Below are 26,083 nucleotides of genomic sequence, written 5' to 3' on the forward strand. Positions count from 1 at the left end.
GGAGCCCGGCGGGACCCGCATCCCAGAGGTTTCCGGCTCCGTCCTGAGCTTCGTGCCCTGCTTTGCCTCGGGGTGGTTTGCTGGGTGGCTGCAAAAGTGCTCGGAAGGTGCCCGCCGTGCCTTGTGTCGGGGAAGAGACCCCAGAAAGCGCACGGGAATCCCACGGCCCTTCCGGAGGCAACACGCTCCCGCTGTGGCTTTACCAGGGGGCTTCTTTGTTTGCTTGTTCTGCATAGTTTGCTTTATTTTTAGCATCAGTCGGGTTGCCAAAAGCAGCCTCTCAGCGTGAGTGAACGCGGTGCTGTCCCACCGAGCGTGCAGGCTGGGCCTCGCAGAGCAGCGGACGTCAAAGCAGCAGGAAGGTCACCGAGCGGCCTCCTCAGCGGCTCCTGCTGCAGGGACCGATGCTCTCCCTGCACCTGGGCCGAAGGGTGGGACAGCGAGGAGCTGCCTGCAGGCGCGGAATCCCCTGACTCCTCCAGCCTCTGGCCACGCGCTCCACGTCGGTTCGGTTTAGAGCACTGTAGGAAGAGGGACGAAGGACAGGCGTCCTCGCTGGCACCTGTCCTGCTAATGGAAAGCATGACGAGCACCGCTGGCCGCCAGCTGCTCGTCATCAGCGCTCTGCCGCGAGCCGCCACGTGCGCCGGGCCGCTGGCCGAGCCCTCCGTAGGAGCGATCCTCCCGTCCCAGCGAGGTGCTCTGCCGGCGTCTGAGCCCTTTGAACCAACCTCCCACCCTCCGCTTCGCGCCACCGAGCTGCACAGCACGCTGCTGAGTCACTCGGCCGAGGCCCGCGACGCGGCGCAGGGAGGAGGGGGACGACGGCCTTCCTCCCGCACGCGGCTGCTGGCGGGGAAGGCGCCGGTTTCACCGGCTTCCACCGTCGCTGCCGAGCTGCCGGTGGCCATCACGGGGCAGGGGATGACAGCGTTGGGCCGCCCTCCTGTTCGCGTTCGCTTTGACGGCAACAGGTTGCAACGCAGGCGCTTGCGTACGCGTGGCTGGAAACGGGACCTCGGGACCCGCCAGGCGCGCGGCCCCTCAAACCACCCAGCTGGAAGGAAGGAGAACAGATGGGGGATGTGGAGGCGACGGTGCTGCGCACTTACAACACTGTCCAGACTCCTTAGGTAAAACACAACACTTCTGCTTCACTTTCGCAGAGCAGTATCCATGTTACGGTGAGGAAACCCAGAAATGAAGACACCAGCCCTTGCTTCCTCACGTGGCGTTCGTGCCGCTGACGCACGCTTTCTCAGCTTGCCAAGTCATTAACAAATGTTTTCAGCAGCAAAGGGGAAAAAATGTGCCATTTGCTGATAAGGCAAAACCATTTGGACTGCAAGAAATTACAGAGGAATGTGAAAGGTTCAAGCAAAATAAGGGATAGCAAAAAAGAGAAATTTACTGTAAATATAGATAAAAGTTAAGTAATATTGTAGCAATTAATACACATTTCTTGCATATTCCATAACTCTGGGAGACAGGCCTGCAAAAGGACTACTGCTCACAGAAGTTAAGCAAAAGCAGTTAAGGCAACAGGAATCTGCACTGCAGGAAGAGAATTAAAATCAGGCAATTAGCAGCATACAAAGGGAAGGCGGATTTTTAGTGGTAATCGATTGCTATCGTTCTGAAAGGGAGCAGTTTAAAATCAGGTACAGCTTTACAACAGATGTGACAAATGATGCCAGTGGACAGGAGTTAAGGAGGCATTTAGTGCCGTCTCCTCAGTATTTCAGAATGAATTCACTTAAAAGAACGGGGCAACGTGGGTCTTGGATTTCTGAGTACTATTTACCACATTTGTTATTAAAGCAAATATTGAGAAAAAGCGGAGGGGTTTCCTGGTAGGAGACAGACGGCAGACTCACAGTCGGGAGGCTTTTGGCACCCCCTGAGCTCCCAGCGGCTGTGTTCAAGGTCACAAACTACACGCAGGAGCAACGCAGCACCGCCTTCTTTCATTTCCCGCATTCTCGCTCCTCAGCCGCCCACCTTGTCCCTCCAATCCCCACCCTGCGTTCCACGCACGCATCTCGCAGGAGCATCTGCATCTGCGTCCCAAGATGGCGACCGAATGGCGTCAAAAAAAAGGGATGGATGGGCAGGTCCCTGGTAAGCGATCCCCGGTACCGCCTTCTCAGCTCTGACTACGATGGCATGGGCGTGTGTTTCTCACGACTCGTTAGGTCAGGGATTTTTGTTTGCTGCGTTGGTTCGGAGCTCTGTTCGATGTGCTGGTCAGACTGCGTGGCTCGACAGTCGTCATCGTCTGGACACAGCGTGAACGTGACAATACCTGTCTGCAGACACCAAAAGTCAAGCAACTGGAGGATTCAGTTGATTCAACTCAACCACACAGCTGAATCCAGAAGCCCATTCAAACACTATTTGTCATTTCTTTTTATGTACTTTTAGTATTTGCTTCAACCTTCTAATCCAAAACGAGCACGTTTTCCGTTAGTCAGAGGAAAGTATTCTGCTTGTGGATGTACCGAGTTCAAACGTGCCAAATCTCCCCAATTCCCCACTGAAGTCTTTGCTAAGAAAATCTCCTGTGACAATAGCTCATCAGAAAACATGAATAACTACTGAGCAACGTGACACAATTTGCAGGGATTTAGCAATATGCAGGGATTATCACAGGTCATACACAAAATTCATAACATCTTTTCTCAAATTCTAGCAGCATTCGTTCTGAACAATCTTCCTGCTTCTCTCTGAAAGCCGTGCAGCACTTGATGCCAGTTTTAGCAGTCATGTTGCTTGTGCAAAAATGGCAGGGAGGATATTAATAGCCTCCTCTCTTTTTATTTTTTTTTTAAATGCTCCCTGTCCCATGGGAAATTCTAACTTCTCTGAATTTTTAACAAGAATAGGACTTCAGTTCACTGTGTTTGTGGGATGGTCAAACACTGAAGGAAAGACTCAGTGGGTCTGTACAATCTGACTAGAAATTATTATGAGGCCTGATTGTCTTCTTTATGCAGGGAAACCGAGCAGCTGTGCTCCAGACACGCGTGCATTGGATCCGTAATGGAAGAAGAAGTGAATGGAAACAAATTGTTGGAAGTAATTATTTTAGTTTCCAAATCTGAAATGCGAAGATTTGAACCTAATTTCTGCAGGGTGCTCAGCAAGCAAATGCCTGCCGAGCCTGGAGTCTTTCAGACTTTCAGTCGCCATCAGAGGTATCTGCCATATATGTTGTCTTGTGTCTCAGCAGACTTACACCTGACATTTCTCATGGGGAGTAGAGGTTACTTTAAATACATGAAAATCCAGTCTCCCGGAATGGCACCAATGGCTGTGTTTCCCGTAACGACGTGGAACAGCCGTCTCAATTACTAATACCGAGTGTTTGGCAGTAAGGCAAGGAAGGTCCCTTCATCTGGGTGAAACGCTGACCTCTTTGGTTTTGTAACTGATTTCGGTAGGTCCGAGCTGCCTCCGGATCTGGTATAAAGTCGAGCTCATTCCTTGTGACAAGCAGATATATAGGAATGGCACAAAAGGATTCTTTTTTTTTTTTTTTTAAACTTTCTGTCTTGCAGACGTTGTATGGAAAAGGTTCCAAGTGCCTTAATAAACACTAAATTCAGACTGGAGTTGGCATTAACTGTGACAAAACCATGTTGCACAAAAACTTTCCATTCACTAAGAGTTTAGAAGTGTTGCTTGGTTCTTGTGGCTCTTAGGGGTGTCGAGTTTTGGTTTAATACCTGTGATTTATCAGGTATTCATCTAAACTTTTTACGTTCATGTGGTAAACTGAAAATCTTCAGTCATTTGTCCGACTTTTAATCAGTAAATTATATCATGCTAAAAAACCCTCCCACGTACAAGCTACCGTCATAATAGGGAGTTATTGTTGCATTTCAACAGTTTAACCCAAACAGACAGTCTTTGAAAAGGCAAAGTTCAGATTACCAGTGAGAAAAATAGTTTCAGCTTCCAGAATGTATTCATAGCGTAGGAGTTGAAAAGGGGTTTGCTGTATGGGTTTTGTTTGTTTTAGTGTGGGCCTCCAGAAAGTTACAGAACTACATCTCTTTCAGAGGTTTCTGATGAACACTAGGATCCAGGTTCTTGCATATATAAACCTCTACGTTTATGTGTATTTTGTGTTTAGCAATGCAGGAAAAAATACAGTTTGGATCAAATTCTTGCCCTACATTATGCCATTGTATCGCTTTGGACCTCAGTGCAAAAAAGTCTCCATCTTAACCAGAGTAGTCTGATATAAAGCGCATTCTACCCCCACAGCTGTTGCTGGGCTATTAAACTTTTTTTTTCTTGCCATCTGTCTTAAATTTCTGGATTTTGCTCCTGCCCTGCCACCTAGCAGACTGCCTCTGGGAAACAAAAAATCAGCGTCTCCTTGAAACTCTGGAAGGAAACTTATTCAGAATGACAGAAGATGGGTTTACCTCTTGAATAAGGACACTTCGAAATTCCACAGGCTTGACATACCCTACAAAATGGACCCCTAGAAAGCATATCAAACACCAGCGACAAACACCCCACGTCTCTAAGCCAGCTTTTTCAGTTTTTAGCACATGAACACTAGATGTCCGAGGCATTAGATTTTTTCACCTTGCTCTCCCCTCTAAGGCGTTGGATTTTTGCGCATTGGAAATAAGACTGGAAAATGGAAAATGACACAAACTTGTACCCCCACTAATTCTGTTTTGTATTCCTGTGTTTGTCGCAGGCAGCAAGACGCGTAGCTCACTCGAAATCAATAGCGGCGTGAGCTCATTTGGCCTCTCCTAGGATGACAGGATTGGACGGCTGGTCAGAAGGACCTTCATGACGTCGGCTGGCGAGGCCTCCGCCGGCCTTCAGAGTCGTGTTTGACGTGGCATAACTGAATGCTAACCTGACCTCCTCAGCTCAGGCACCTCCCTGTCTTTTGGGAAAAGAGAGTTGTGCAATACAGCCTGCTCTAACGACGCCTGGCAAATGCAGGCCAACCTTTTCAGTCCAGCAGTCGCAACCGGGTAAGTTGGACGTCAGTCTCATTTCTTTCACTGGGGTTAAAACACGGGAATAGGCTTTCCGAGTAGTCTTGCTGTATAAACCCTACATTAAAAATTGTTTGCTCGAATGTGTATTTTTTTCAAAGTGTCGAAAAAGGGAATAAATTCAACCCTGTCTCTTTGCAGTTCCCCAGGACTGCCTCGGTTACAGTTTGTTCTCAATTGCTGAGCTGTGATAGTAGATAGGAGAACGGGTACCTGATATCCTGTAAGAGAGAGAATATTTTATCACAGTCATTCATATTGATTCTCATGACTTATGAACATCGTAACTTCAGCTGATGTATATATATACCAGCAACTAGGTATCTGTAACGCATTACAGTACTGGTAAAATCACAAAAGAAGACTTCAGAGTCGAATTCCAGTGAGTAAGACAGATTATGTAGTGGTCTGAACAGAGAGAGATTTGCATTTCTAAAGGATGTTCATACTTCTTGCAGTAGGAAAAAAGCAGAAATACGTTCTGCTTTACTATTACTATGCCATTCTAACATGTAAGCCTGTACTTGAAAACTCTCAAGTGTGTGACCAAGGACTGCAGGACACAGCCTAACCCTGCAAAAGCAAAGGACGGGCACAAGAGCTATCATTAACAGTGTAGGAGTAAAAATCACTGAAATAGCCATATATGAATGCAGACGTGCTCAGTCCTGCATCGCCAGCAGTAAAAAAACAGTTTTCTTTTTCACTGGCTATAAACACAGCGAAGTCCCACCGTCCCAGTGAACACAGCCCCACAGTTTCAGCGCCTTCAGCAGGAAAGGCAGAAAAGAAGCTCCATCTGGTGGTGTGGTTGATTGCAATGGCTTTTAAATGTCATTTAATTGCAAATACATTCCTCTCCAGCAACAAAGTGAAAAATTGAAGTAACATGTAAAAGATCACGTGTCCTGCAAACTGAACCAGCACTGTCTAACACTTTAAAATCAGAGAACGATTTAAAATCAGGACCACCTTCTGTGCGAAGCAAACCAGAGTCGCAGCCTTTCAATGGGAGGCAGACGGGACCCTGCCAGGGTCCCAGTCTAGGACAGAACCAGGTCGTCAAAGAAAAATGAAAGGGTGTGTCGGCACACTTCAGGAGGTACCCTGCTGCAGCCTGGGGTGGGGAGAAGAGAAAGCAGGCATCATTTGCTAGAGGATGAAGGAGGAGGAGGGTGAATGTGAAGTCAGGGTTGCAGCTGAACCCGTCATATAAAAGTTTATGGAAAGTTTACAGAGGTATTAACAAAAATATTTCTGTGTGTCATAGTAAGGAAACAAGCCATTCTTCAGTTAGTTGGTTATACAGGAAACCAACTCTCTTCAATGAACAAATGGCAATTTTGTTGAAAAAGACACTATTTCCCACCTTCAGAGAATCTTGAACTGTTCTCGCTGTGGCAGATTTGCAACATCTTATTATGAAAACTAAACCAGATGCTTTAATCACTTTTTTATGCAATAAAACGACTGCATTTTAGGAAGCTGCTTTCTTCTGCCTTGCCTCCACTATGTTCTTATCGCCTGAGCTGTGAAAATGGTAGACTTCTGGAACTCACTGATTGATGGATAGAATCATAGAATCACTAAGGCTGGAAAAGACCTCTAAGATCATCAGGTCCAACCGTCAGCCCAACACCACCATGCCTGCTACTGCGCATTGAAGAACTCATGGCAATTTTTTTCAAGACCCATCCCAGTAGCCTAGCGAAAGTTTGTCCCAAACAACGGCAATCTTAAACACAGACAAACCTTGTCCTGAAAGCTCAGGGGAATAAAATATACTTTGTCTGCTCTTTTGTAGTGCCCTCATTTCAATGGGGATGTATGCTGCATTTCATCAAATCAATGCATCGTTACTTTTTTCTAAAGAGTAGAGCAGAGCTTAGTATTAATTACCCACAACAAAATCTATGTTAAAAGACTGTTGAGAATACAGATTCGAGCACCAATATGCTAGAAATTTCCCAAAGTCACACTGCCTTTGTAACCTTAATGCAGTCTTTTTGGGCATATAATTTAGGTTACAGCTTTAATTATGCATTCTCAGGCCATTTTTCCCTCAGGACTGTCTCATTAAGCACACAAGATAGACAGCTACTCAATGGTGGTGTCAATGTTTTTCTCTGCATTGCTCAATGTGTAGCTGTAGGCCTTGTTTGTGGAACCAGTATTCCAGCCCTGCTCTGCAGATGTTATCAGATTTCCTGCAGCAGCGTTTCCCCACCTTGCTATGGGACAAGGAGAGGGACACATATTTATTGCCCATGGAAGGTCAAGGTGGGCGTGCAAGCACTGCCTAGGGCATTTCCCAGAAGGTGAAGGAGCAGCCAGAGGAACACGGCTACAGTTTTGTTACCTTCTGCAAGGAAGTGTGAATAGGAAACAGATTCTTCCTCAATGCTGTGGAGTAGCTTGCCCCAACGGGCATCTTGTGAGAGTCCATGTAATGTGAACGACAATTGACCCGTTTAGTAGGAGAGAGAAAGTGCATGAAAATTCCCCATCACCATGCAGGGTCCAGCCAAAATCTGAGCCTTAGGAGGCAAGTGGAGGTGAAGACTCTGCTTGAATATAGATGAAATACACTCCTGCTCCCCAGAAGCTTGTCGGATGAATTATTCTTCTCACTTCTTCTCCCACCACAACATCACAAAAGTGAGTGAGGGTGAGGTTTCCCAGATTACAGGGGGTTTTAACTCTAAAAGAAACAGATCAGGTGGTTGTTTGGGGTTTCTTGTTTGTTTGTTTAAATTGCATTTAAACCAAATCCAACAGCTCAGTCCATGGTTAGCATTCACTGTTCTTCCTGGCTTGGACAGCTGCTTTGGGGAGTAGCTTGGCAGAAGCTTTGTTTGTAATCTCCTTGAAAAACAAGTCTGAGTGGCATCTTTTTTACAATCCATCGCTGCTCTGAATATTTGGACCAAAGTGTGTAAAAACAGGATATAAAGCTTACTATCCGTATCTTCACCATCTTTCCACTCTCTTAAATGAAAAAAACCAGCCGACACTGATTAAGAAATTGCTGGTTTTCAGAGTCTTACACACTTTATTAATTTCAGATGAATGAGGCACCAGAGGTATCTGTTTCTGTTTTGCAAAGTACTCATTACAATGGCCATGGTTAAAAGATTTAAACAACTTCCTTCTCTTCTGAAGTCAACAATATTTAAGAAAGAAAACACACAGTGACTGAAAATAAAAAATTTTGATGCATCTCAAAGACACAAACCAGTTTCAAAGTATCTGTGACAAATACTTCTTTAGATTTGATTTTATGGAATGCTAGGTATTTGAATAATGTTATTTTTTTAAATCAGAAAATCCAGCAGAAAGAAGGAGTTAAGATTGCTCTTCAATAGTAAAAAAAAATACATGAAAGAAGCAGCTGGGCTTCACAACTATTTTGTACATATTGTGAAGATCAGACTTTTCTTTCCAAACTCGGTCATTTTATACAAAAACAGAATCAAATTCCCGGGAAATATTTTAGAGATTCTTCCCTACTCCAGGCTGTTACCACAGGTTGCCTCAAGGCATTGCTTTCCTCTTGACTACAGCCTGTAACTCTCTTCAAGCACGCAGAAACTGAATTGCTGTAAAACTGCATTACCCTGTCACGGGTCTGAAATCCTTGGGAAAACTGTGAGGGCTTTACAGGGGCTGTGCCCTTAAATTATTTAAAGTTTAAAATGTCTGAGGTTTTTTTTAACAATATACAGAAACCCCATACCCAATTACTCACGAAACTGTTGACAATCACTATAAAAATGTCAGCATTTACCAACAGTTACCATACATGTATATAGCCCATTTAAAGATAGAGAAATTCTGTATGCTACAGCACAGACTACTGGACTGCTAAATGTGGTTTTCTTGAATGCAGTTCAGTATCTTCAGGGAGTTCTCTAAAACACACATACTCTATAGTAGGACAGCTAACGTGTATGAGTAAGGGTGGGTTAAAATTAATTGCTTGATATATGAAGCAAACTAACTGAACAGTGATGTGAATCCTTCAGTGCTCCACTGAGCTGCAGTGAACTACACTCCTGCCAAAATCCCTACAATACTGACTTAACTCTGAATATGCAACCATGAATCTTTACTCTCTTGACCCTTCCCCGACATATTTTCTCCTCATTTCTTTTCCTATCCATTTGTATCCCTAGCAGAAAGCGTAAATTATAGAAGCATAGAGAAGCTCACAAAAAAACCCCCACAAACCACACAACCCCCAACTCCACAGGCAGCGCTGAGTGTAGCCAAATTGCCTCTCTGGATCTCTGGGCTTATTGATCAGAGGCTTGAACTTTTCACCCCTTGAGCAGAACGGGCTTTCTGATCATCACAGTGTGATGCTCCTCAGCGCACAGAGGCTCCTGCTTGCGGGTATGATAATAACTGACATTAATCACGTAGTGCTTTTCCCATTAATGTCTGCATGCTTTAAATTAGAAGGCTACTGTGATTACACAGCCTTTTTTTGATTCATTATAATCCAATTAATCCAATTTATACAGGCAATGTAAGTGCAGAATTCAGCCCTCCTCCGCAAACGTTAATGAGCCAGTGACCTTGCGACGTGTAGCTTCACCTCAGGCTTGCGTGTGGGATGGTACAAGCCACCGAGTTCAGAGCAGCAGCGTCCTGATGTCACTTCAGCAAACAAGCACTCAGAAAGCACGTGCCCCGAAACAGAATCACAGAATCACAGAATAGCAGGGGTTGGAAGGGACCTCTGTGGGTCATCTAGTCCAACCCTCCTGCCGAAGCAGGGTCACCTACAGCAGGCTGCACAGGACCTTGTCCAGGCGGGTCTTGAATATCTCCAGAGAAGGAGACTCCACAACCTCCTTGGGCAGCCTGTTCCAGGGCTCCGTCACCCTCAGAGGGAAGAAGTTCTTCCTCAAACAAGTGGGTCTGAGTCAGCCCAAGAAGGCAGAAGCACCGAACTAGTAACTCCTGGGTAGCATGGCTCCTTCCATCGGGCAAGCTCAGTTCTGGGACGCAGACCTTGCAAGGACCAGCCTTTTCACGCTGCTAGCTATCTATAGCTAGTAAGTCAGCAGCACCAGGCAGACCCAAACGTAGGCAGAGCACCAGAAAAGCGCAGCCTGTGCTAGAAGCGGAGCCTGGGCGTATCAACCGCTGAAGCTGGAGCCATAACATCAATTCAACAGACTGGAAATACAGATCCAGAAAACCTAAGGGCTACCTCTTTACCTCAGCCGAACAGCCAATAACTCACCAGGCATCGAACAAGGGAGCTCGAGTTACGATATCAAACCACCAAGATATGCAGCTGGTGAATGAGTAAAATCATAGGAGTTTTCTGGTTCATGTCTGCGCAACACAGCAGCTGTTGAACAAATGACCCATAACCTATACTTTTCTATACTAAGCAAACTTCCTGTACTAATCTGTACGGAACAAACGTTTCCTCTTGGCATCCAGCCAAAGAGAGCAGAATAACCGAACTCCTGTGAGCGTTAACATCGAACGTCACATCTAGAAATAGCAGGTCGGGATCTCCCCAGGGCAAGCCTGAGATCTCCGACGCTACTGCTGTCAAACTGGCATCAAAACCCACCGCCAGCTTTGCCAGCTGGGTGGACGTCTGGTGAACAGACCTGAGTGGTGGTTTAAGTCAGGCTGCATGCAGCTTTGTACAGCGTACAGGAACAGTAAATGCCAAGAAAAGTTGCTTGGTACCACTTTATACTAAATCAGGAGCCACGAATTTAGTGGACCAGGAAGTGAAAAACTGCAGGAAGGCAGAAAAAGGAAGTTTTTGTACATGCTTTATGTAAATAAATATACAACGTACGGGACGAGCAGCGGACACGTCGGAGGCAGGGCCCAATGCCACCGCTGGTGCGCACTGCGCTTGCTGACCTGAGCAGTCCTACTCAGGAGCCAGAGCGGGCTCAACATCTTCTTCGTGACCTTGCAAACCCGCAGCTCTTACTGCCAACGCGCTCGGAGACCTAACGGACCGCAGGCTTCCAGCAGGAGGTCGCTCACTCGGCGGGGGTACCTCCGCGGGGCCCCTGTAAGATCAGGCAGTATTTCATAGAACCCGAGAATGGTTTGGGTTGGAAGGGACCTTAAAGATCATCTGGTTCCACTCCCCCTGCCATGAGCAGGGACACCTTCCCCCAGCCCAGAGTGCTCAGAGCTCCATCCAACCTGGCCTTGAGCAGTGCCAGGGAGGGAGCAGCCACAGCTTCTCTGGGCAGCCTGGGCCAGGGCCTCACCACCCTCATGGGGAAGGATTTCTTCCTAATATCTAACCTAAATCTGCCCTCTTTTAGTTTAGAGCCGTTCCCCCTTGTCCTGTCACTACACCCCCTTGTGAAAAGTCCTTCTCCATCTTTCCTGTCAGCCCCTTCAGGTACTGGAAGGCTGCCATAAGGTCACCCTGGAGCCTTCTCGTCTCCAGGCTGAACAGCCCCAACTCTCTCAGCCTGTCATCGCAGGAGAGGTGCTACAGCCCTCGGATCATCTCCTCTGGCCCCGCTCCAACACATCCGTGTTCTCCCTATGTTGGGGGCTCGCACAGCCCCCGCGCTCAGGACCCTCCGAGGGCCAAAAGCACCGAGGGCGCCCCGCAAAGGCGGGGGGGGGGGTGGGGGGCGGGGGGTGGGGGGCGGGGGGGCTGCCTCCGCCTTCACGCCAGCGCCGCGCTTCCCGCCGCGCCGCCGCGCATGCGCACGCCTCCCACCGCGCTCCGGCGGACGCGCAGGCGGAAGTGACCTCACCGCGCGGCTTCTGCCCCACGCCTGTGCCGCCCTGCCGTGCCGCTCCCCGTCGGGCGTGCGGCGGAGTCACGTGGCCGGGGGGCCGCTGCCCCGCCGGCGGCGCGCGGAGCCGGCGCAGGATGTGGGCGCTGCCGGGGCTGGGCCGGGCGCCGCGGCACCTGCTGGTCTGCGAGAAGGGCCACGCGCGGCACGCGCGCTCGCGGCACGCGGCGCACGTGCGGGACCACGCCTACAACTGCCGCGTGAGTGCGCCCCCCCCCCCCCCCCCCCTTCCGCCGCGAGCCGGGGGCGGCGGGGTGTCACGGGACGTTGCCGTCGGTGGGCGCGAGGAGGGGGCCGCGCGGCGGGGCGGGGCCTGTGGGCCGCGAGGCGGCCGCTGCGTCTCGCGCCGGGCGGTGCGCCTCCCCCCCCCCCCCCCCCCCCCCCCGGCCGCTCTCTGAGGGGAAAAAAAGCGCGGAACCGCAGCCCCCCTGGCGCGGCCGGAGAGCGCCGGCGGGGCGGCCCCCGAGCAGCAGGGGGGGCTGAGGGAGCCCGTCCCGGGAGGGAGGCCTCAGCCGGAGCCCGGCTGCAGGCCTACCCTGGAAGAACTCCTGCCGGAGCATCGCGTCGTGCCGTCGTCCGCAGCTGCTTCGCTGTTTTGGACGAGTTGGTGTTGTGAAGGCCAGGTGTTTGCCAGCTCGCTCTGCGTTCTCTGCCTGTTGCGAGTGTCAGACCCTCTTGCCATGTCCTTGGTGATTTTTCTATTTAGCAGCTATGTAGAAAGCTTTCTGCCCATGTGGCAGGCAGCCCATCTGTCAGTTGTTACTTCTCTTGTGTACGTGTGCAAAGGGAGATACGTACCTGTTCTCTGTGAGCCCCTTTGTTTCTGAAAAAAAGTGGGTTTTGAGGGATGGAGTGAGAAGGAGCAGTGGGATGAACCTTTTACGCTGCTCGTGGACAGTTATTGGGAAGCTTGGTGCTTGCCCGTGTAATAACGCCGTTTGCCCTGGTCTCCCGGACTGAAGAGTTCTCTTGATCTATGAAACACGTACAGGAAAGGTTTTATACGGAAAGGAAATGAAAGGTAGGCGAGTGGACAGGAAGACTGAATTCTGCATTTTAGTAAGAAAAGCTACGTGCTCGTCCCTTCTGAAAATCAATTTCCTGCCTTAAATTAGAAACCTGCTTCAGAAGTTGTAGCCTTAACGTACGCCTTACCACGATTTTGAAAATCATAAGCCCATCTTCAAGTTTTGTTCTGATGGTCTGCTCGCTCTCCCGACCTCCAAAATATTCTACAGCAGAGAATGCATTGATTCTGCTCTGGTCTTCACATTTCCACAGAGATTAAACGCTTAGCCTACGCTTTTAGTTACAACTGCTTCCTGCAGCAAGGGCTGAAGGAAGCGTTCCAGAGCGACTTCAAGCTAAACTTACAATGTCGTGAAACAAGATTAGTTAAGTCATGCTGTGTAAAATCATGCCTTTATGTAACACTTCAGGTGCTATTGTGTAGCCTGTAAAATGCAAAAACCAAATAATGTCTTTGCTGTACTTGGGGACTTTTTGCAAATGGCTGCATTTCGATGTTTGACATGATTTTTTTCTTCATCTCATTTTTGGTGTAACACACTGATTTCTTTGAAAAGAAGTAGTTCTCTCTTTTTTATTTCGTTGTTTTCTTCCAGAACAGATTTTAGGATGTGATTTATGTTACAAATTTGTTCCCGATAGGTGTCTGTCTTGATCCCTGAATGTGGCATACTGCCTGAAGTGCTGAAAAGTACCATTGCAGATGTTGGAGAGTACTACCTGGTGAGGAATTTATCAGTTCATGAGTTGGTCGCTCACGACTTCATTGATGCTTTTGTGAAGAAAGGTAAGGAGGTAATCAGAACATGACAGATGCAGTAATAATGTATAATTTTCATAACACAATAAAATCCATTTATTATTATTTATTCTGAAAAGTATTTTAAAGGAAGGGAAGACATAACAGTAATAAAATTCTTTATTTATTTCTCTATCTGCTTTTTTACGCTTTGTGGTGTGTCAGCATTTGTTTGCTAGCTATGGGTCTAAAGCATCTGTAACTGTTCCCTCTTCATTTCGCCTTGTTCCATCTTAATTCTGCAAGCCAGCTGTCAAGAGGGCTTCCGTCTATCCTCACACGGATTTATCTTCTACATCTCATCTTTGTGCAGATTTCTGCAGAACTCAGCTCCCTTCTCCCTTACTTATTCCTTCACAGAGCTGTGTTAGCTGTGTTCTGCAGCAGGCAAGAGGAAAAAAGGAAAAAAACATGCTTCTTTTGAGGGCGTGGGTTTTGGTTTGGTTTTTTTTGCTAATGGAGCTGCGGCAGCTCATCCTTACACAGTGCGAGCAAAGAGGATGTGAAGAAAGATGCAGCCTCTGCCCAGCCAGCTTGCTACTGCATACTCAGAGCATGCTGCTTTCATTGACCAGGTCCCGCTCATTTGGCTCGTGGTAAATGTTGTACCCTTCAGATGGTTGTCAGGGAGAAAAAAAGCTTTAAAGGGAAAAGACGAGAAAAGAGAACATGTGGGTGAAAAGGGGTGTGAGAGCCATTACTTTCTAAATATGGGGCTCTTTTTCGTACTTATTTTGGTCTCATTAATGGCTTTTATGCCAGTAGTTTTATGGAAGCAGTGCAACATTTTTACACCAAGTTTACAGGATCAGACTTCTGTATTTTTAAGAACAAAATTGGTTGTGGCAGATAATGCTACAAAATATATTTAGTAACATGAGCATAGAGTGGTTTGGGTTGGAAGGGACCTTAAAGATCACCTAGTTCCAACCCCCCTGCCATGGGCAGGGACACCTTCCACTAGACCAGGTTGCTCAAAGCCCCGTCCAGCCTGGCCTTGAACACTTGCAGGGAGGGGGCATCCACAGCTTCTCTGGGCAACCTGTTCCAGTGCCTCACCACCCTCAGAGTGAAGAATTTCTTCCTAATACCTAATCTAAATCTACCCTCTTTCAGTTTGAAGCCGTTGCCCCTTGTCCTGTGACTACAAGCATCTTCCACCTTGTCTTCATGCAAACTAATAATGGAAGTGTGTCTGGAAAAAAAGGGATTTGCTGTTTGCTGAGTGGGGAAGGTGGCGGGTGTAAAGAAAGTATTTTCATATTGGGGCATGTTTTTAATGTTTTCTGTATTACAGGTCCTTTAAAATAGTGCTGGTCCAAGGTTTATAAAAATAATGACAGAATGCTATTTTGCTTGAGAAGGCGGAATAAAGTTAGTTGATGAAAATGCAAGGGTTTAGAGTGATTCAAATGGTATTTGGCATGTTTGGTTATCTTGAGATGAGTCTTTTCATATTGTCATATCTGACTTCAGAGACTGTAATCTCATGGTTTTCTGCTTTGCTATTAAAGGTTCATGCTACGCACTTACCTATAACACAAAAATTGATCAAGATAGTACTGCAGCTCTGCTACCAAATGGTATGTTTTGTTTTGTTTTTAGTAATACATAAATATTGATTATGGCCTTGGGTTTGTTTTTTTTTTCATTTGGAATGGTGTAAACTGGAAAATGTAATGCTTACTGTACTTGCCAACTTTATTGGAAGTATGCTGGAATCAGAAAAATATTAATTTTAACATTTTTTCTTTCACGCTGTTAAATTATTTCTCATCTAAAGGAAATGTAAAAATCAGCTTCACTGATGTATAGTATCAGATTATCAGTGCTTCAACCATGAATGCAGTTGCTACAGAAGGTTATTTTTGAAAACATTGTATTCCAGCTTCTTGTTTCATACTGATCTTAAAGACAGAATTTGTACCAAAAAAGAAAATTAACAGCACTGCTTAGGAACACTTTTTAAATATTCAGTGTTTATTCTTTGACAATTATGTGACATCTTAAAATAGTCTGTTGCAGTTCCATCACAGTTGGATGAGGAAATGTTCCATCTCAGGTGGCGTTTTACATGCAGAGAAAATAATGAAGCTATTTTGGGCTTCAAATATATTTTCTTATTTCCATTTAACAATACATCAGATATAATAGAAAGACAAACTGGCCTATCAGCCCTCTAGCCTAAGATGCTGTAATATGACAGGTGTCCATTAGGGCATAAGTAAATTCAGAGTCTTCAGAGGAGGAATACTTTTATGCTCTCTGTTAGCACAGTCCTCACAAAATGGATACTTGCTAGTGATTGAGTTTGCATGATACAGTTATTACAAGATGTATCACAACTAATGCAGGGACAGTGTTACAGTTCCTGGTGATGTGGCTGTCTGAAACCTTCAGCAGCAGCCTCCGTTGTATTCTGTGTTATACTGCTACTCGTACCGTAGAATCAAAAGCCTGTAGCAGCGATCTGTTGTGTGAAATCCCGTACCAAGTGGCAGCTGCCAGGTTTGGTTTATGAACGTGGAAGTGGAGTTGTTCCAGTGCATATCTGCTCATTGCTGGTGAGCATAGTTTACTCAATGCATGTAGTGCCGCTGGAGTTGGAGGAACTGCTTTTGTATGTTTAGTTGAGCAGTGTATGCATGACTGTTCACCAAGTCAGGCCCTGGTATAGTGTGTTCAGCCAGTGGTACAACAAATGCTAGGGGACAAGTGGAGGAAAGACTGAGGCAATGAAGTGAGGTAGTGCAGGAAAAAAGCAGTGACTATCTCAGGAGTAATACTACACTTTTCTCGTTCTAGTTCATAAGACCTGTTTGATAAAAAAGAATAATTGAGTTAACTTTTTTTTTTAAGAGTTAATCTGGTAATCCATTTATCTGGAACTAAAAAGCTAACATTGTATAAGGTATCCAGTTCTCAGAAGACTTCAGAGGGAACTAAGTAGAAGATTATTTGTATTAAAGTTTGTCCTGTTTATAGGAAAACTAATTCTATCAGTGGATAAGGATACTTATGAGGAACTTGGACTGCAAGGCCGCCCTTCTCGGTATTCTGGCAAAAAAGAAATGAGATATAGTGAGTATTATTTATATTAATAGTGCTTATTTCTGATCTGTCATGAAGCACCTTGTTAAGATGTTAAGCCAGCAATGCCGAAACTTCCCTTTCCTTAAAATTGGTTGTTGTCTAGGTCGTATTTTTCCAGATACAGATACAAGGACTGCATGAAGAGGAAAGATACTTTTTCCAAATAATAAAGCAGTTATAAGGAAACAAATGTGTGATCTTCTGGGTATTCTATCAAATTTTTAATTTCTGGGTTTTTCATTGTGGTGTTTATACTGGAGTGATAAAGGACTCAAGAATTTTACTGCACACAGTGTCTCTGTCTTCTGATTTAAAATCAGAGAATACTAAATTAATTATGGTAGAGCTTAAAATTTGCACAGTATACAAAAAAAAAATCAATGAAGAGCCTCACCTGAGACTGCTTGCTTGAAAGGGATAACTGTATTATGTTTGACACATTTAAAATTGTAGTCTCCGTATACCAAGTATTTGGAAAACGTTGCAAGTTTTTAACAGCTGCAGAGGAGACATACTGAGTGTGATTTTTGTTAAGTGTTTTTTGGGGAGGTAAATAATTTAAAAAAACCAACATGAACACTGTGACATTTCAAATGTATTACAACCTGCAGTAGTTGATAGGTAGTTACATAAAAACTTTAGAAGAGGAAAATTGTTATCTGTAATAAGAATTTTTGGCAAAATGGGACATAATTTTACTATTCAGTTTGTCAAGTGAAATTTCCATCCGAAAAATAAATGTAACTTTTAGCCTGCGACCAGTTCATCTAGAAAAGAACAGCTGAAAAAGTGTCATTGCCATGTATGTGGCTTTTAATGTTAGGAACTCTAGCTTTCTTAGTGCTAGCTTGCCTAATTGCCAAGGTACGTTTAAGGCACTGTTCTGGGGTTTCTGTTGCTGCCGTTACAAAAGGGATCTGTCCCTCCAGTCACTAGAAGGCAGTTCCAGGTTGTGTCAAAATAAGGACAGCAGGAGGTGAACATTTGTTAACATAATGGGAAGTCATATTTACATAATCAAATACTTTATCATGCTGTATATGTGAAAAGTAAGTGTAATGTTCTTTGGTTTCTTTGTGTTTTAGTTCTTAATGAATTTAATATTAAATTTATTTCAGTTGAGTAATTATTACTGTTATACATTTTTGCAGTTATAACTATTGACTTGACTGATTCCGGCTTTCACCCTGATAGCAAGAAACATAACAGAGTGCTTTGGGCCTTGAAAGAAAAGAAACCTTTAGAATTTGACTTCCTACTGGCTTGGTATAGCACAGGTAAACAAAGTGTAAAACTTAACATGCAACTTACGTGAAGGCCAAATATTTTTAGCTTACTGTTCTTTTCTAGAGATTGCCCAAATGTGTTTTTAGTGGAGAGAGAAGTTAGATTAAAATGTGCTTTGGTGGGATTTTTTTGTTGGTTTTGTTTATTTGTTGGGTGGGGGTGGGTGCTGTTACTTCCTACACAGCAGAATGTTTTGGTTCAGGAACACAACGGTGATTCATATAGGTATATTAGTTGCTTCATTTCTTTGTCTCTGTTGCCCAGGCTTTCTGGCGTAACTTTGCCTGTTTGGTAGCGCTGCCTCTTCTTCATAAAACTGTGACATACATAATCATTATTAATACACTTTTCTAGTTTTTTTTGTTAGTACACTTAAGCTGCATATTTGGTGTAGTACTTGAGATAGGGACTCTGTATGTGTCCTATAACTACTGATGAAACAAAAATTTCCCTATTTCTGTCGTGTACTGTGTACAGTGATACATGTGCAGTCTGCTATTTTATTATTTTATTCTCAAGCACTTGTTTGAGATTGGAGCAGAGTGAGAGGTTGTTAGAAGAATATCTTTTTGTCTCAATTCATCTTTCTTCTAGAAGTTGTTTACCTACTTTTTTCTTCTGGGGTTTAAATATTGTTCTACCTCTGAAGGTCATTTTCCCAAGTCCTCAACTGCTTGTAATACCTCAGAACAGGCTCTGTCTAGGAAAATGTAGTATTTGCATAGAATTGACAAAAGCTGCAGGAGTCTGTACTGCAAAAAATGTTTTTTCTTCATCACAGCTGTGTAGCTTTTAGTGTGGTTCTACTTTGAGTCATGAAGAAGTCCCCACACTAGTGAGAAGGGGTGTTGGAGAGGTTCCTGAGAATGCTTTCCCATCTTCTCTTTACGTTGCTTACTCTTGCCTGGCTCTTCAAGACCAAGTTTAAGAGGGAGTTACTGATCAGAGAAATTAAAGCTGCTTACAAGCTCCTTTAGCAGTGTCTGATGTTTCACTTCAGTCCTTCGTGTTTCCCCTCCACCTTTTTAAGTACTAATCATACGACAAGGATCCTTCCTTGTTTGCCATACAGAAATTGTTTAAAGGCTTGCAATTCCCGTCCTTGTAGTCTTTGAGAAACAGTCAGTGAAGACTGTTGCTACCATAAATGGTGTCATAAATCCAACTAAGGTGACGGATCTTCAGGCTCAGTTTGCTTGGATTTATTGATCCTGGGCAGAGAGCAAAATGCCTCTAAGGCCAGTATGTTTCTTCTGTTTGTTGCTGCCAGTGTAGCAGCATTCAGGAAGAATAGCAATCCTTTTCCTCACTTTATTACATCCAAAAACCGGGTCAGGTCCATAATTTCCTGACTGTGGAGTTAAATCTGAATGCCTTTCTGTGCAGCAATCTTGTGCTCGTATCACACAAAGGACTCTTCGTTCCTTAGTACTGACAAAAATAAAACTTTCATGGTTTTTTATTAGTAGACGTGAGGCATTGTGTAGATTCTGCTGGAAGGGGAAAAGAGGGGTGCATTTTCTTGAGAGAATCCATGTCCTCCAGAAACATTCTGCATTCAGCCTTCCTGCTGATAACAGTTGTTTCTTGCTATGGCCAGCACTGCTGCAAACCTATCAACATTCATGTTACTTTACAAAAGCAGGATTTTTTGTTTTCATACCCATTTTTCCCACCTAGTGGTTCTGGCACCAAGAGGAACAGAAGAAGGGGATATGGAGTGGCTCATGTCTTTAATGACAGAGGCAAAACAACCTTTTCTTCTCTTTTCTATTGCTGTAATTTCTATGGCAGTTTTAAATGGTTATTGGCTGAAATTCACTTCTCTTCATACATGCCTTTCATGTGATATTTAAATGCTGTTCTGGACTTCACACTTCTTGTGAATAAGGTATTATTTCTTGGCCACCTAGAGACCCACTCTTACTGTATGAAAATAGAATACATTATATGGAATTTCAAATTTAGGAGAACTGATTCCATGTCAGTTTTCTTAGTGCATCAGAAAGGAAGTTGGTTAATATCTCTTAATTTGCAATATGCTTGGTTAGGTTAGGTTTTTAGTCTAGGTTAGGTTTTTAGAATTTTACCTGCTGTTTTGGATCACTTACTAGAGTTGAAGAAACATGGCTTCTCCTACAAGTCCATCAAGGTACACCCAACTATTACAGCCATACTGCATTTGAACTTATCACTGTTTGTTTTTTTTTTTCTTCTCTGATCTTAGTAAAGTGAGATTTGTGATATAGGTTGATTTCTTCACACTCCCCGCTTCCTTCTCTCTTCAGTCCTTGTCCCCCAGACTATTCTAGAATTCCTCTTGACATTATTGATAAATCTGTTCTCAAACCTATAGTCACCTGCTTACTTTTCCACTATTCAGGGAAAATGGTGTTCTGGGATGGCAGACACCTTAGCCAAGTGGGTAGGAGGGTCTCTAGTCTTGATGACTGATTCTGTTGTTTTTCTGGGGGATAATATCACCTTCTAAATATACCTTATCTGAAGATGATCTCTCTGGTTACTGTAAATCAAGAATTTTTCTCAAAAACCTTGTGGCTCCTAAATGAAGTTTTCCATCATACCTAGGAAATCAAGTATAGGGTCTTTAGTAATGGGATAAGACCTCTCGGAAGGATTCTTACACATTCTTATCCTCACCTGAGAGAACTAAGAGATGCACTAACCTGGCATGCCACGTAGAAGACTGAGTGCCTTTCAGGACAAGAAAAAAGGGACACTTTGTGCAGTTGTGAAGGCGCGTTCCAGGAGAATTTAAATGGTGCTGTAGCTTTTTGCAATGTATTCCTGAGAAATTCCACAGGAATTTATTCCATTGGAGTTGTTCGTGATTCTAGAAGCCATACTGTCTCTAGGAGGCAGTTCTTGGTGAACTGGTGAACCTAGGTTTTACACACTGCATTTTCTTGTGTACATATGCAAAGATTTCATGTATTCAGTGCTCCTTTTGTTTAGTAGTTTCGTAACAGCTCTGTGTGGTGTTGTGTTGTTAAGGTGCAGAGGGATCAACATTGATGTCATACTTTTCAAAAAACCAAATACAGGCTCTGAAGCCAAAAATCACATTCAGCACATTAAGGGACTTGCAGTGTCCGGTGTTGCAAAGTAATGAACTGCAAGGAAAGCCAGAGGAGTCCTGCGGTACAGAGGAACTCTTTGAATGGCTAGGTGCTGTCTTGAATCAAGTTAGCTTGTAAGTATTTGAATTAATACTTGATCTTTAAATACATTTTAAGTAAAGAAAGCCACAATTTATTTTAAGGAAGAGTTAAATAAGAATTAAGAAAGACATTTTTGTAAGTGGGAAGTCTGTTATGCACTTAAGTGTTTGTTGTAAGTCTTGAATAACTTATCTGCATTTTTAGGGATACCCATGCATACTGGTTTTGGCTAGGATAAAGTTAACTTTTTTGTAGTAGCTGGTATGGTGCTGTGTTTTGGATTTATGACCAAAACAGTGTTGATAACACAGGGGTGTTTTAGCTATTGCTGAGCAGCACTTACACGGCATCAAGTCCTTTTCTGCTTCTCACGCTGCCCTGCCAGCGTGCAGGCCGGGGGTGCACAAGAGGCTGTGAGGGGACACGGCCACGACAGCAGACCCCGCCTGACCAGAGTGATAGCCCACACCATATGGTGGCGTGCTCAGCAGTGAAAGCCGGGGGAAGGAAGGGTGGGAGAAGTTCGGAGTTACAGCGTTTGTCTTCCCAACTAACTGTTACGCATGATGGAGCCCTGCTTTCCTGGAGATGGCCAAACACCTGCCTGCCGATGGGAAGTAGTGAATGAATTCCTTGATTTACTTTGCTTTCACACACAGCTTTTTGCCTTACCTATGAAATTGTCTGTACTTCAACCCATGCATTTTCTCATTTTTACCCTTCTGATTCTCTCCCCCTATCCTACTAGGGAGGAGTGAGTGAGCGGCTGTGTGGTGTTTAGGTGCTTACTGGAGTTAACCCACAGCACCATGACATCTTGTGTATCAATTGCTTGGCCATTATTTGCTTCAGTACTAATTTAGATGATACATGTAGATGCTACTTGTTTGGTACAAGTTTTGATTACCAAGACTTCCTGTATACGGTTTAAAGTGTATTTATTTTAGTTGTTTTTTCGTTTTTTTTTCCAGAGACAACAAATCATCCAGCTTCTTATCAACATATTGCTGTCCTCAGCCCAACACAATGGTGGAAAAAGCTTTTTTGTGCACAATCACAGGCTTCATAATTCCTGAGAAGATAATTCAGTTATTGGAGCAGCTGTGGTAAGGGCTGACAAGCGTACATTACTAAAATACTTGTACTCTAACACTTTCTAATTTTCAAAATCACTTCTGAATACTTCTTTTCAGTAGTGCTGTTGGAGGTAAATAGCAAAATATACAAAACTAAGGTAAATAGCAAAAATATACAAAAAGAATTTTTTTAATCAGGAAATGAGCTGGAAGCTTAATATCGGTATAATAAAAGCAATAAACAGTTTTGGATACTTGGAATTTGAAAATGCCTGCCCTGTATTCTAGTAACGATGTTAGTTTTTATCTTAATTTCTAAGAAACAGTGGCTCTACTCTGCTCCTACATTTTTCAAATTGCCCATTTATGAAAATCAGGTGCCCTCAAATATGTCTGATTTAGTATTTTTAACTTCTGATGGAAAATATGCTTGAAATCCCTTTATGAGACCAAAAAGAGTATCACAAGATACTTCAAGGTTATTACAATGTTACAATAAATGTACTTCTAGTGAGTTTTTTGAATCAAGTATTGTAACAGAGGACACTCCATAGTGATGAATGGGATAGCTGTAGTGATAATTCAGTACCAAACTACATGATACTAGTGTGTCATGGATCAGGGTGGTATCTGCCTGTATTGTATATTAGTGCTACTGATAGCAAATTCTGCAAGCTGCTTGCTCCACATGTGAGCCAATTCTTTAAGTGCCTGGTGGCTAACAACTGTAGGACTGACTCACGACAATATTGCTGTTGCTTTATCCGGAATATCATTATTACTCTTTGAGCAATTTTCAGATCTCATGTAGAAAACCTCCCAAGGCTAGGGTCGGAACAGAAATTTCCTTGCCTCTTATTCTCTACTTAAGAGCAGTGGATAATGTCTGGCTTTGATTATTTGTAATCCGTTTCTTTCCTGGTGGTAAAAGTATTTGTGTCAAGCATAGCCTGATGGTTTCTTCCTCCTATGTCTTTTTTGCCCCTGTAGCAACTGTTCTCACTAAGTGTTCTATTTTCTGAAAGACAGTGCATGATGTAGGAAATTCAGAACAGCTACTTTACAACTTAAAACTTTTTCTAATTGCTGTAACTTGCAGGCTTGTCATGTCTAAAAGTATGGTAGGAATAATCAAGAGTCAATCTTATTTCATTTCCTAATGTCTTCTGAAAAAACATTTTCTTTTGAATTTACTTGTTATGTAGTAAAGCACATTTTTTAACTGTTAATTAAAAATTTTCACTAGAGTGTCTGTCTTTTTTTTTTTTTTTACTTTGTATTGTATACTTGAACACACTGTCTATTCCATTATAATTATTGATTACCATGTCTTCTTCCTTTCAGTTGCTATTTTGGTGAACCAAAACTGGCACACTGGCTGACCTTAACTGTGCATGGCTTTGCGGACAGCCCTGTTTCCTGGAGAGAAAATGAACATGGTTTCCACAAGGGAGGAGAGAACTTGTACAATTTTGTCATTTTTAGAAATCTGGACTACTGGCTTCAGATGGCTGTAGGAACTAATGACGATTGTCCTCCATAAAGCTATGTCTACAGAAGAAGTTTTCTAATAATCTGGTGTTACTGTGTAGAAGCCTAATAAGGTAGTTTTTATAAAGGTAATTAGGTAACAAGTCAAGTACGAAGAGACTGTATATGTTTTTCGATTATTTATAGCCCTTAAAGGATGACCTACAATGGAAGGAATGGATTTTTTTTCTTCACTGTCATACAGTGCCTTCTGAAAGAATTCGCAATTCTAGCTTTAAGAAAAAGATATATTTTTGAGAGTTAAAGTTCTCAGGAATTGACTGTAGGTGGTTTCCTTTTATCCAGGAGTAATTTTGGAATTTGACAGTTAGTTTTACAGATTGCTAGCTAAAATATTTGGGAGGAAAGCTCACTTTGGGATTTGGTGTTTTCATTCTTTTCATTAAAAATCTGTAAAACTTTCAAATTCATGTTTAAGGCATTTCAGCCTACATGCTGGCAAATAAAAAAAAAGGGAGATGTGTTCTTCATAATTGGTGGGGGGTAGGGGGGAGGTGGGGAAGGTGAGGAGAAGTAGGTACGTGACAGTGGGAGGAGCACCCATTGAAATGGGAAAAGGCTCACTGACCTGCTTTTTGGATTTTGCAGATCACGGTTGGTTATAAGAAAGAATTTGGTTTTTAACAGTGATGCAAAAGGCTGCTGCCTGCTGTCGTAATTAACCTCCACACATGCACACTCACACCCCCACCAAATACCTACTTCTAAAAGTGGCTTGTGGTTCTTGCTTACAGGAGAACCAATGGAGCTAAGATTTCACTGTCACATTGTTGCAGACACGTTTCTGGGAAGAACGCTGTGGACGTACCCTCAAACAATGCAGTTGAAGTGAAACAGGTTTCATTAACAATAAGCAGTAATTAATGCTGAGTGCATAGGCAGCTATGAAGAATCCAGGTTAACTCCTGTGGAAATCCATGAAAGGTTGCGTGGTGTCTTGGGGGGAGGGGAGATGGGTGTTACTTGGTTTTTGTTTTATGGAGTGGATATGTGTCATTAAAGTACCAATGCAGTGCTGAAATTCAAGTTGTTCATTTGGTGGAGCAAGAGATTGGTAGTGTAAGTTAGGGCATAGCTGTAGGGGAAACATCAATATCTCCTGTCAGGGTGAGTGGCACAGTAAAGCAGAAAGCCCATGGGAAGCAGTTGAGCTTGCTTTTTTTTTTTATGAGTTTATTGGTTCTCTTCAGTGAGAGGACTCATCCTGGATGATTTACTGGATGGTATTTGCTTGTCATACACTACCCCTAAACATGACCCTTTTTTGCTCAAGTTTTGTTACACATTTCACAAATGCAACTGTGACAAATCAGCAAACTGTTTTCTAAATCATTACATTGTTTTTAAAAATTATACTGCTGTGAAATGTTTCTAGTAGGTTACTAGAAATGTTTCTAGTAGGTGGCGGAAGTGCCACCTTGACACATGTACATAGACTCACACGATCACAAACAGAATGGACAAGAGTCTGGGAAAGTTCTTGGCTTGACACTTGGCTAGTAAATATTTAACATGGCTGGCTCAAACATGTTTCATTATTACGCATCAGTTGTTGACTAAAGTCTGCTTTTCAAAGTGTCTCTTGAGGGATTATGCCACATGTCAACGTTCACAAAAGAGCCTATTAACCAGAAGCGTCTTCCTTTTTCCCCTTAACCAGAAGGTGTGTGAAAAGCTTGAGCTTTTCCTGAAAGTTACACCTGCACCAAAAGTTCTAATACAAAATTAATAATCTTAAATCTTTATGAAAAGTTAGATGAAGCTTGTAACTGCTCCAGCAAATGTGCTCCTCTTTCTGTCAGATTCTGGTAAAACCTTTTCCCCCACAATGTGTATACACGCACACAAACAAGCGTAATGTATACTGCTTGGAAAAAACCCCCACAACTGCCACCCAGAAGTAAGAATCTCGTATTAGTGGGTTTGTCTCCCTTATTAACAGAGACAGGAGTGGAATCTCGTGCCTAGGCTTCATCATGCTCCCAGCAGGAGTGCAGCAGCTGTTGGCCTTGGCTCTGAAATGGCAGCAGCAGGACCAGGTGAAGCTGTTTTTCTAATTAGCACCTGATTGCAGGGCACCTTGGGACTGTTGATGCAGTAGCTGCTGCAGAAGTGCTGGTGGGCACGTGGTGGTAGCCTCACTGAGACAGTTCTGGAAGGCAAGCTGAGAGGCAGGCTTTTCAGCTCTATCATTTCTCCTTAGCATGTGAGTATTATGGTTAAT

General features: G+C 43.7%; 1 protein-coding gene across 1 annotated transcript; it reads left to right on the forward strand.

Moving 5' to 3' along the window:
- The first annotated feature begins 11,915 nt into the window (after window positions 1–11,915).
- Window positions 11,916–24,318, forward strand: RPP40 (ribonuclease P/MRP subunit p40). Its single transcript, XM_075417203.1, has 8 exons — window positions 11,916–12,042; window positions 13,514–13,658; window positions 15,185–15,253; window positions 16,656–16,751; window positions 17,915–18,040; window positions 21,066–21,264; window positions 22,204–22,338; window positions 23,653–24,318. The coding sequence occupies exons 1-8, from the start codon at window positions 11,920–11,922 to the stop codon at window positions 23,849–23,851; spliced, it is 1,092 nt and encodes a 363-aa protein (XP_075273318.1). The 5' UTR covers window positions 11,916–11,919; the 3' UTR covers window positions 23,852–24,318.
- Window positions 24,319–26,083: the final 1,765 nt, after the last annotated feature.

Source organism: Opisthocomus hoazin, chromosome 3 (genome assembly GCF_030867145.1).
Source record: "Opisthocomus hoazin isolate bOpiHoa1 chromosome 3, bOpiHoa1.hap1, whole genome shotgun sequence".
Classification (NCBI taxonomy): domain Eukaryota; kingdom Metazoa; phylum Chordata; class Aves; order Opisthocomiformes; family Opisthocomidae; genus Opisthocomus; species Opisthocomus hoazin.

What these genes read in the sequence shown, in the direction of transcription:
- RPP40 (XM_075417203.1), top strand. Translation starts at nt 11,920, where the DNA reads ATGTGGGCGCTGCCGGGGCTGGGCCGGGCGCCGCGGCACCTGCTGGTC. An exon ending in TGATGCTTTTGTGAAGAAAG is followed by an intron (nt 13,659 to 15,184) that starts GTAAGGAGGTAA and finishes TTGCTATTAAAG; the next exon opens with GTTCATGCTACGCACTTACC. An exon ending in CAAAAAAGAAATGAGATATA is followed by an intron (nt 16,752 to 17,914) that starts GTGAGTATTATT and finishes ACATTTTTGCAG; the next exon opens with TTATAACTATTGACTTGACT.